This window comes from Coptis chinensis, chromosome 6 (genome assembly GCF_015680905.1).
Source record: "Coptis chinensis isolate HL-2020 chromosome 6, ASM1568090v1, whole genome shotgun sequence".
Taxonomy (NCBI): Eukaryota; Viridiplantae; Streptophyta; class Magnoliopsida; order Ranunculales; family Ranunculaceae; genus Coptis; species Coptis chinensis.
In genome coordinates this window covers 8,531,000-8,543,626 of record NC_141461.1, presented here as the reverse complement: position 1 = coordinate 8,543,626, position 12,627 = coordinate 8,531,000, and the positions used below count along the sequence as shown (strand labels likewise).

The following is a 12,627-nucleotide window of genomic DNA, read 5'->3' as shown; positions in this document are numbered from 1 at the left end:
GAACACGAAATTAGGTTTAAAACCCAATTCCGTAATACGATAAATAGCTATTAACCTCAAAAATATTACATACTTCCATTCCATCAGTTTGAAAATATATACAGTATAGAATAAATAAATACAAATGGCTGCTGGCGCAACTGGGAACCGTCTGAATTCTGATAACTCTACGCTGCGGCTACTTTCCTCGCAAACGATTAATGCGTCAAATTTCTAGAGGCGAATTTCTAGATTATATATAGTAATAACTTAACAACATTTGAAACAAAGTAACTTGGCTTGGCCGCAAAACTTTAATACACAACAAAAATTAAAATGGACAGCTTGTCCAAAAATTATTTTTAAAGAATGAAAAAAACAAATTGACAGAAAGAATGGTTTAAATATTTTTAGAAAAAAAATATGTAACCATTAGCTAGCCATCTACTCAGGAGCCGCTCAGACGAGATATATTGCATGCTATCTGCGTTCTTTCAATACAATTGTGACTTCCTCTGGCACGTATTTGATGATATGGGTTGAAGGAAATTGTGAAACAAAGAGACCAAGTGTTCTCCATAATGAATGCATGAAGAATATTTAAACATTCTCCGCATGCCTGCTTATGGCTGTGTTGACAAAACCTAGAGGAAACGAAGCACAGCCTCCAATGACAGACTAGATGAGCGCCGTCACACCTTGTTGATGCATTTCTCTTAACCTCCATATAGGGTTGAGAGCACCTTCACCTTGCTCTTCCACATCCAATAACTGCATAGCCCATGCATAGATTACACACTGGATTGTATCCTGAAACAATAGAATAAGAATTCAGACCATCAGGACCTACAGTCAAACAGAAAAATACAAGAAAGACTGGCACCTGGGCTCACTAAAGGATTATGGCAATGTCATCCACCGCTTTGGGATGACTTTGATTGCGTGGAATCCTAGTGAACTTTCATATCAAAACAACCACATAAGGGCATCTCCAATGGGACGTGTAAACTGTATAAGGTGTAAAGTTTACACCCCCATGCATGCACAAAAAAGCCCTACCAATGGGAGTTGTAAACCGTAGATAATAGCTAATAACTAATAGAGGGAATAGGGAATCCCAAACCGGATACAACTTGGTAAAAGGCTTGGGCGTTATTTGGAGTGACATGCAAGTTCAAAATGTCTGGACTTCATTCAAGTTATGTCCTTCTTTAGTCCTAAAAGGGGCCATTTGTAATTTTGAGACTCAGGCGTCACTCCAAGTGACGTCCCTCTTTAATTCACTCGACGCCAGAGTTCTAAAATCTAAATTTTTTACATTTATCCTTTGGGAACTATCAAGTGTAGATATTTATAGTCTATATTAGTGTGTAATGAGAGCTGTAAACTCCTAATGGCACCTATGTGGAGGTGCAATTTTACACCCTCCATTGGAGATGCCCTAAGAAAAAAACCAAAACAATGGTTAACTTTTACCCCCTTGCATGGAATATCCAGGTATTACAGTCTGGCTCATTGAACTTTGCATGAAGAGTTTGTTGTTTTGTACAGATGTGCTAAAGTTGAAAATATGTGATAAAGCTGAAAATATGTTACAATGAAAAAAAAAAATACCTCTCCACCTTCTTTTATCGATCCCTCTTTATCGCGCACACAGAAGATCTGTTGTGTCTGGAACTGTGAGAGTACATAAAAGTGGACTCGTTATAATTTGCTTTTTCTCCACACTAATGTTTTAATGTTTTCCAGAAATCAAAAAGGATAAATGCTTACAAGTACAATAATCATAGGAGTGTTTCCCATAAGCTTGGTCTCTTTGACTTCTACTTCTGAAATATGTAAAATCTGCACCAAGGAATAACTGAGAAAAAGATACATACCGGAAACTAATCATATATATACAGCGAGAAATAAGAAAGTAAAGGGATACATTTTGAAGCGGCGCAATAACAAATTTGGATGCAGGACGAGTTTGAGCTAATCTAAAATTTTCACAACAGCATTTGTGCATGTAACAAGGACAAAGCTACCAAATGTTTTTTCTTGGTTAACAGTTTTTTTTGGTGCATCTCCAACATCAAAATCATTTGAAAGAATGTAAATATTATAAATGGGGATGGTTATATGAACTCCACTTAAAGTGACTCCAAAGTTACTCCACCACTAAATACAATGAATTAGAAGCTGATTTTTTGTGGAGACGTTCTCCACATAATAGAGATCATCCTCACAAAAAAATCAGTTCATTTGAAGATGTACAACCTTGTCAAAAATCGTTTAGAATGTTATAAAATTATCCAATGGCCCAGATTTTTTTAATTTCATAACAACTTTTGACAAGGTTAAACATATTCAATTGCGCTGATTTTTTGTGGGGGTGTTCTCCATCATGTGATATATATCTCCAGAAAAAATTAGCCCTCTATTCATCTTGTAAGTCCACTTTTAGGAGTGGAGTAACTTTGGAGTCACTATAAAGTGGAGTTCATATAACCATTCCCATTATAAATACAGCATATATCAAAGGTTTGACTAGCACTTATTTGAGTAGACACAAGTTATGAGCTGAGGATTGAATGGGCAATATAAAAACCAAAGATACCTAGAATAAAAATCTGGCTAAATCAAACAGAAGTTTGTAATACAACAAAAAGATCATCCATGAATAATAGAGCTTAAAGAGGGAAAATCATAGAGTTCAATTAATATAGATTTAAGAGTTAAACACAATCAAAAAGAGTGTATCGGAAAGATTATTAATCAGTTTCCATAAAAGTACGGAAGAGAGAGTAAATTGAGATTTTTTGTATATGAGCAACAAAGACCAAGAAAGCACCAATGATGAGTATGTTCAAGCAAGCTAAGACCATAACATGAATGAATGTGGTTGAAATGTTTGCCTGTACGGCCATCCCTAACAAAGACCAGTGGAAGAATGAAGTAAAAGTATCTCATGCAAGTTAAAACTTAAAAGGCCAACTTGGTAACAAAGACCAGAAAGATTCAGTGACTACACACTGCTTAATGAGTGCGTTAACATCAGGATTTCCTTAATAAAAAAGATGTATATGCAAGTAATCAAAAAGCAATTATATCGAAGAAAAGCTTGATTTGGAAATAATGTTCTACTTAGCAACAGACCTGAAGGAAACTATCAGAAACACCATGTGCATTCCATGAAAGTTGAAGGGTAAACTAGAAAAAAAAAAAAAAAAAAAAAGGTACTGGAAATGACAAAATCAGGACATACATACTATGATGTACAGATACGGGTACCGGTACCGATACGGCAACACCGGTACGGGGTATGATACGGCTTTTTTAAAATATTAGGATATGGTACGAACTATGGGTACGGCTAATTAATATGAATATTTTAAAATATATATGTATTCTGAAAATTATGTTAGTAGTTCTTTGAGTAAAATTGGTCAGGAATATGTGAAAAACTGTTATAAAACGTGTCAAAGTCAATACAGCTTGAAGCCTCAAGAACAATTTACATTTCAATGGAGTAGAATTATCGGATCAGATCTATTTCAGGGATTCCAATACCCTAGAAGGCTAGAAGTATCCATCACTGACAAGATCGCATTACCCGGCGATCTGAGGTGCAATGGTATTTTAGGAGTATCCGTGGATCATAGCATGCATATATTTCTAGCGGGTGTGGATTTGACCTTGCAATAGTTTAACATACCAAGCCAATTCTAGATTAGATCTATGGGATGGTCCTTTATTAGAGTTTTTCAATCACTTTATGAAGGGGTTTTTTACCAAGAAGCTGATTACTAGTCACTATGAGAGGTTAGATGGTCGAGTACAATATAAGTTAATACAATAAGAAATTTCAAAATACAATGATAAGATACAAGACTTAGAATGTTACCTTGTTATCAAAGAAAATGCCCTGATTCTCATAGGCCCTACGCTCAGCTAAATATCGCTCAATCACTTCAGGGCTGCAGTTTTTTTTCAATACTTCGACATCGCCCTACAAAAGAAAACAAACTTCTGAAGACTTTAATTGAGTAATTGCACTGTTACTGTCAACCAATAGTGACCATATATATGCCCAAGGGACCAAGAGATACAAAAATTCACCACTAGTAATTAAGTTCAATTTTGCGATGTTTTCTTTTGATCAGTATAAGATTTCGTTTGCGAATTAAAGAAAAGGGTATTTTTGGGTTTTGGTCCTACTATTAGTTGGTTTATTAGGCATTGGTCCAGAAAAACTTAAATATTAGTCTTTAGGCCTACTTTTGGTACTTGACCATCAGTCCACTTAGTTGATTGTTGTCAATCTGTTTTTTTTCTATATGGGCTGACGGTCAAGTACCAGACGTTGGACTAAATACTAATATTTAAGCTTTTCTGGACCAAAGCCAAATTACCATACTAATAGCAGGACCAAAACTTAAAAAACCCTAAAGAAAATAAAGCAAATGAAATATAATTGTATTGCTATAATCAATTCAATACTACCTTTATGAAAGCATTGAGGGTCGGCCTAACCATTTCTTCCACTTCAGCTACAAAGTCTGGTAGAGAAAAATATCTTTGCCATGCAACATTTAGAAAGAAAAATAAATAAATAAATAAAATAAAATAAATCAAGACATAATTAAGAAAGAAGACCAGGAGGGGAAAAAAAAGAGAGGGAGATTCTCTTACGGGTCTATTCGACGTATTTCCTTGAAAGTTAGTCCAGATTGTGTTTCTCCAAAAACGGTTTCGTTTAGACTGTCAACGGCAGAGACCAAGTTCGTACTCAGCACACAAAACTTGGATTGATTTTGGTCAGACATGCAAAGGTAAATATTAAGGAGTTAGACTTAGATTACATACTCTTGAATTTTGTGAATAACACGGTTGTCACTTGTCTCCCATTGTTCACGCACGTCCTCTGCAAACTGCAAAGATTCAATGCAACCCGTAAACACAGGAATGTACAAGTAATAAGTGAAGCAAAAGGAACAATACTTTATCAAATAAACACACTGCCCCCAACATTGCCTTCTCAGTAACAAGGGGAGCATATTGTCTGAAAAAAAAATTCAAAAAAGGCATGCCACGAAAGGCATAATGGTTGTACAGGCAGCCAAAAGTTTAAGTAAATCTAAAGATCAACTGGAAAAGTCAAAATAAATAGAAAAGACTAAGTTGCCCATACCTCTTGACTTTTTGTTACAACAGGTTCACTAATTCCTCTTAAACGCTTGACCACAGGATGACCATTCAGCTAAAAACATAGAAAGATTAAATTCATAGAACTGTCTACCAGAAAATAAGGAAAACGCTCTGTCTTACTCCGCAGATGGACTTTGGACCAAGGACCACTTACTTTTTCTTTAAGTGCCTCCCACTTCTTGTTCAAGCGTGATTGCTTTATGGGTACAACAACAATATCAGTGCTTGTACTTCTTTCTTCTGTTGATGAAGATGATGCTTCATAACGCAAGCGCCTTTTCTTACTTGGGTTACTGCTCAACTCATCCTTTACCATGTCATAACCCTTCTTAGCATAGTCAATGACTTTAATATCTTTCAGTTTCTGAAATGAAAAAGATATCTTGGGGGAACCAAAAGAAAGACTCGACTTGAACCATTCAAATAGTGAATCTTTACTATCGCTGGAGAATGATGTCTCAGACTTTGCCTCTTCAGACGTGGGGTCTCCAACTTTTGCATCAGTACCAGATTTAGCAGTGGAAGCGGTAGATCCTGAAGATCCTTGCTTTCCAAGTCCAAGTGTCTCTTTGACCTGAATCACAAGGCTCTCGGTCAGTTTATAGAACATACCGCGAGTAAACCTTTAGATCCCCCCTCCTCCCCAAGAAAAAAAAATATTAATAACAATAATAAAATAAATAAATAAATAAAAATAACAATACATACCTCTTCAGTGGCAGCTGAGATTTTCTCCTTCACATTGGCAGAAACCTATAAGAAGTTAATATAAATTAGCACAGTCATTCACGTAAGAACCGTTTTTGAGCAATTAGAAAGAAGAATTTTGCAGCACGAGAGAAATATGTAATTCAATGACCCTATGAAGATTGGAGCCTTGACCTTCTTTGCTGTAGCTTCAGCCTCTGTCCATGCCCCCGGCCACACGCTTGTACAGATCCTCCGTTCTCTGCTTTGTTCTGCACTCATCAAGTCAGAAACAAACTTAGATCTCCTTAGAAGTGTCTGTTATCCTTGACAGCTGACATAAAATGGTAAGTCCCATCCTGTTGTCAAGAAACTAATACAATAAATAATGCAACATATCATCACATTACCTCACTTCTATTTTTTCTTTGACACCTTTAAGCTCACCTGCCTTTTCCTTCAGATCCTTAATTGATTTCTGAAATTCTGGATTACTGCCATCAAAACAAATCAAAAGGAGTAGAACTTTAATTATTCAATACTATTGGGGACATACATACAAAATCAAGTAAATCTAGAGATGCATGAGATTAAACAAAATGAGGATCACACCAAAGGGTAAATTCTGAAAGATGATAATAGAAGGTAAAGACTGGAAATGGGATAGAAGAAGTAAAATCACCTGTATCAAGAAGTGGAGGTGGGAGATATTTAAGACCAAAAGGTATCCCAATAGAAGTACCATTTTGATCAGTATCCCAACAGAAGTATGGAAAGACATGGGCTATACATTGGCCTGTGTGGGGTAATGACCAAATCTTACTTCAACGACTAAAAAGATGCTAGAATTCTGGTGCATAGATATTGCATTAGAACCAATTAAGCAAGAGCATGACATTATGGAACTGGCCGATGAGCACAAGAAAAATGAAGAATGAAATAAAAATTTGGTACGAGATAAGGCAAATGACGGAGGCGTGAACCTATTAGGCCAATCTCATGGGTCTTGAGAAAGATACAAGAGCTTAAAAGCATAGCACAATATGTTTTATCACAATATAACTAGCTGAACCAATAAGATTGATCATTGACTAAGCCTAGATAGACTGATACTAACAACGAAATTCAATTATGTAAAAGTATTGCATACCTCTCAACCTCTCCTTTAACCTTCTTGGAGAACTCATCTAATACACTAAATCTTCGACAATTTTGTACCCGACTTGCCAAAAGCAGCGGCAATCTCGGTCTCACAACCTAAAACAAAGAACCACCATTTGCACAGGTAAATATACTAGTACACCAACTGTTAAAATGAAAGATTGAATCTTTAATGCAATAAAAATTGGTCTATTAAAGTAGAAACAATAAGATATGTGAGAAATTAATAAAAGTTGGAGTTTGAAGAAGAAAAAAAAAAAAAAAAACCTGTTGTTGGGGTTGAAGATGATGAAGAAGTTGCTTTGAGAGAATGAAATCTCTCACAAGCTTTCTGCTTCCCATGAACAGAGAGACAAGATTATTTTCAGCAGCTAATTTTTCTTTCTTTGGAGCAAAAAAATATTGCGTCCAAGGTTTTCGCAGGGTTAACAAAATATCGGCGGGGGTTTTAGAAAGTGATACCACGGTTTCTTATGTTCCAAGGCATTCAACTAAATATGCCGTGAAATATCGAAAGTGTCGCGATATTAGTCGTTGCACAATTGCACTGACCATGTGGGTAAAGAATTTCCCACTCGCTCTATTTCGAATGGGGGATATTTGGTTATTTGGCGATTAGTCCTATTTATTTAGGGGTATTTAGGTTTTAGTCTTAAAATTATTGATTATTAAGTTTTAGTCCTACTTCTATGGATTGACTTTGAGTCGTCTTAGTTGACCGTGGTCAACCTATTTTATAATAATATAATTTTAGTTTTTTATGAAAATGGCCAAACTACCCTTTCAAAAAGCCAGGCTGCATGTGACTTTAGAGAGTCGTTGAAAATAGCCACGTGTCAAAAATCTGAAGCATTTTATTCAATGGCCAAAATTAAAGAGTCGTTGGAAGTTGTCTCTTTGTCTTTATACTATAAGAGAAAGCGTTCAACACTCACACTCTTCACTTAACAACCTGAACACTGAAGCAAAAACATGGGTGAAGCTCATGTTAGAACTTTCATTGTACCAAAGATATGAAATCAACTTAAATGGTAAATTCACCAAAGGTATTTCACGAACTTAAATTCAAACTCTTTAATGGCGAAAAGTAGGGCCTAAAACCTAATTAACTCAAATATAGGAGGGGTTAAATCCTAAAAGACTAATTCTATGTTGTATCAAATTATAACTTTTTTTTAACTTGGTTTATTGACAGATCTGTCAGCTATGTGAGCAAGAAAGCCACACTGCTCCAACTTGTCCCTACCTTAATAGGAGATGTAGGGAAGATAATTGCAAAGGGATCATGTATTTGTTCAAGAGTTGGGATAAAACAATAGGCAAAGTCATTGGAATGTGGCTGCAATGCAACTGGGTTGGATGTTTTAGTAGGGAGATGCAATACATTGACTGCAACCAACCTATGATGCCTACTGAAAACAAGACTACACTTGTCCTAGATTGTAATGCGTGTGGCAATGAGTGTTGTTGTGCTATTGAATAAGGTATCCCAAGTGAGGTTGATGTAAGGCCTCATTTAAAAGAATTCAAATAAAGGTTCTTGGTTCTGAAATATAGATTTACCTACAACAATTCAAATTTTAAACTTAGCAATGTCACTCAGACAATATTCATAAGGGTACCAAAACAATGTCAACATCTGATAACAATCAAAAGAAATGGCCACATACATAACCTGACCTAAAATGAACAACATCATATAGATCATTTCTCAAGTATATGTAACACAAAACAACAAAATATTCACTGACAAGCCCCAAAAGGATTCAAATTTACGAACCAACTATTGTGTAAGTGGCTCTCTTGCTCTCTGATTTGCATTCACTAGAGGAGTTGATGGAGTTTCTACATTGTCATCACCAAACAGCAAGCCATAGAAATCCCTACCCCTTCCCCTTCCATTCCCTCTTCTTCCTGTTCTGCCTCCTCTTGGCCTTCCTCTCCCTCCCCTGCCTGGAGCTTGTGGTTCTTGCATTGGAGCTACCTCTTGCACTGGGGCTCCTATTCCTCTCCCTCCCCTGCCTGGGGGTTGTTCTGCTTGTGGTTCTTGCACCGAGAGTTGCCTCTTGCACCGGGCTCCTCCTCCCCTCCCTCCCGGGTTGTTTCCTTGTGGTTCTTGCCCTTTGGGGCTCCTCTTCCTTTCCCTCCCTCCCTCCCTTCCCCTGTTGTTGCCTCTTGTTGTTGTTGCACTTGGGGTGGTGCCTGTTGCTGACTTACTTCTTGCTCTGTTTGGGCACATACTCACTTATTGAATTAGTATTTGCATAAGGTAAGGTTTATGCAGTTATGCACTAACCATACTCATGCATTTTGCTTTCAATATTCAACTAACATACATTTAATTTTCTTCCATTTCCTTTGCTGCATTGGAGGTGCATCTTCTTGCATTGGAGGAGCTTGTTCTTGCATCTGAGGTCCATCTTGCACTTGGGCTGCTGTGACATTATGAGTATCATTAGACATTGAAGGATACATCACATTAGAACCAACTATTATATACCTTTTCTTTTCTTCTTCTTGCCAAATTCCCCTTTTTTCCTTGCATCACAAGATCTGGAATTGTGACCTTCTTCTTGACATTTTGCACATTTCTTTTTGGACTTGGGCATTTCATCATCTGCCCTAATTCTCTGCTTCCTTGGTCTCCCTGGTTGTGTGGTGACTTCAGGAGCCAGTACCAATTCTTTGTCCAAGGTCTGTTAAGAAAAATACATTACAAATTACATACAAATAAAATAAATAAATTGCTAAATAACAAAAGTATTAGGAAAGGGGCATCACTCACTCTTTTTTGCCAATCCTCTGTATTATCAAGTGTATACAAATAACCTGAGTAAGTTGCTTTGAAGGCCTTAGCACTAAAATAAGGAATACAATACCTGCCATGCATATAATGAAAAAAATATAAAGTAAGTACCCAAGAGAATGCACATATAGACACAAGTGATTTACCTAGACCATGGTTCCCTCCTTGATTTGAGTACTACAACTGCATGCACATAGGGCACTCCTGACATTTGCCACTCAATGCAAGAGCATTCTTGCTTTTGGATTTCCACACTATACTTCTTCCCATTTAGGTGGCTTATTGCTAAATACTAAGTCTCAGTTATACCTCTGATCTCATAATTCTTATACCTCTCCTCTCTCTTCTTAATTATGTACAAAACATTTGGAACAACACCATGTACAAAAGACTTCATTGACAACATTCTCCTATCATAAATGGACTTCAACAAAAGCAGGTTATACAGATTTATCTCTTATTTTCAAAATTCATGAGTTGAAAGACTCACTGAAATTGTTAGTCAACTCATCACACTTTGATGTCCAATCAAAGTGTGCTCTAGCCCAACACTCCCTAGGCTCATTATCTAACCAATCCAATGTTGCAATATCACTTCTGTTTTTAGTTCCTAAAATCCTAGTCAATTCTAGTAGTTTGTATGTCATTGCAGCTTCCCAAGCAAGACTCTTCCATAGTTCACCAGGAAACTTAGCTTTAAATTTTTTATACATATGTCTGAAACAAAATCTGCAACAAGAAATACATGTACAACATTAGATATGACTTGATGAGATGTATAACAAAATACATGTATAAGTTAAAACAACAACCTGTGATTAGAATTTGGAAAGTATTCTGCAACAGCTGGTACCAATCCCTTCTGCCTGTCACTAATGAATGTCAACTTTTCCTTGTGCTTGATGAGATGTGGCTTCAATTCAGACAAAAAAAGCATCCATGTATCCTTGTTCTCACCTTTGCACACATAAAAACCAATAGGGAAAAACCCATTCATGGCATCTAGTCTTATAACAGTCAAACAACACCCACCATACTTATCTTTGAGAAAACAGCCATCAAGCCCAATCACTGGTCTACACCCATTCACTTTCATTATCCAGTGAACCCTTAAATGCAATGACTACACCAACAAATGTATGATTGCTATCTTTCACAAACCATTTAACAAGGCTACCAGGATTGGACTTCTCTATCTGTCTACACATCTCTAGGACAACTGCATACCCAACTTCATAATTTCCATTAATTTTTTCTAGCATCAAAACTCTACTAGACCAGGTAGTCCAATAAGATATACTAACTCCAAACTCACAAAAAATCTCTTTTTGTATATCCCTTGGTTTGTAATCAGGATGATCTCTCACTTTGTCAACAAGTGTTTTAGCTACCCATGGTGATGTAGCATGTGCATACTTGTTTTCATCATCAGCCTCACATGTATGCTGGTCCAAAAACTTCCTAAGAATGTTCCTAAGAATGAATGTGTGATTGTCTCTTTTGGTAACAGAGGCACTTACTTTCCACTGACAATTGAAATCTTTACATTCTAAAATGAGCCTCTCCTTGTCATTCTTCATATGTCTATAGCTAAACTTCTTTCTAATTGCCAAATTTCTGAAAAAATCCCTACAAGTCTCAACTGTTGGCCAAGACATTTTAGGCTTCAAGTCATACACAAAAACATTCTCAACTATTGGTCTTGCAAGTTTAGCCATCTCTTCTGCCTCAAATATGTTTGTACTGACCCTCACAACATTAGAGTCACTACCTTGTATCTCTTCTTCTAAATTTTGTACTTCTTCTTCCAACACCATTGGTTCCATGTCATCCAAGGCCTCATCATCAGTACCACATACTGAGTAGTCACTATCTGAAGGATTGTAGTTGTAATCTTCTACATCCTCATCTTCAGCACTCCACTCATCATTATTTGTGACAAGCATTACCAAAACTGGTCCAAAATCAGAACCATATTCATACATCTTGTCACCTTCATCATCACTTCTATCCCTGTCATCTAATGCATCACCATCACCATCACCATCACCATCACCATATGTAAATGTCTCACCTAAAGTAACCTCATCAAATATTTCTGGATCAAGTGAACCCAATACATGTTCCCAGTCATCCACAACATCATTGACAGTGTAAGCAACTTCAGGTTCCGCAACATCCACAACATGCTCAATTCAACTATTTCCTCTACTTCATCATCAGAAGAAGACACAAGGTCCAACATCAAAGTCTCTCCATTAGGGCCTACAAGTGGTTTCAACCGCACCTACCCTCGACCTTCTTAAAGGTTTTTCTTGCTTTTTGGTTGGGTGTTTCACAGTAGGAGGTTTCTCAGTAGGTTGGACATTATTTGAAGAAGTTTGGTTGTATACATGGAATCTGGGGGATCTTCTAACTCTAACTACCTCACCCATTTTTTATACTTTCGTTAGGGGTTGTGGGAAGTACAGAAGTTGTGGTAGTCTTACTTGGTGGTGGTATAGGAGTGGTGGGAGTAAATATGGGGAATTTTCTAACACTACCACTTACTTGGACAATTTTTTTTTGGGGGGTAGTGGATAATGTTGTAGGCCTTTACTGGTGTGGACTTAACTGGTTGGGCCTTTACTGGTGACTTCATAAATTGGTGGCCTGGTGGGAGACTGTTGTCAGAAGCAGTGGTGGGGATTACAGGAGCTCTAGTGGGTTTAGAAGTTGTTGGAGCTGGAAAGACATGCATCACAGGATATTTTTGTCTCTATCGGGTTTAAGCTCATACCACATATGTAATGTGTGTTCAT

General features: G+C 37.0%; 1 protein-coding gene across 1 annotated transcript; it reads right to left on the bottom strand.

Moving 5' to 3' along the window:
* Nucleotides 1–210: 210 nt before the first annotated feature.
* Nucleotides 211–7,474, bottom strand: LOC147491273 (mitochondrial import inner membrane translocase subunit TIM44-2-like). The gene is given in 15 exon segments (XM_086565395.1): nt 211–789; nt 1,594–1,656; nt 1,753–1,824; nt 3,869–3,973; nt 4,468–4,540; nt 4,657–4,725; nt 4,831–4,895; nt 5,156–5,224; nt 5,327–5,746; nt 5,881–5,925; nt 6,055–6,096; nt 6,098–6,131; nt 6,270–6,353; nt 7,010–7,116; nt 7,288–7,474. Coding segments are annotated over 15 exon segments (1,455 nt in total). The 5' UTR covers nt 7,363–7,474; the 3' UTR covers nt 211–657.
* Between the last annotated feature and the right edge of the window lie 5,153 nt (nt 7,475–12,627).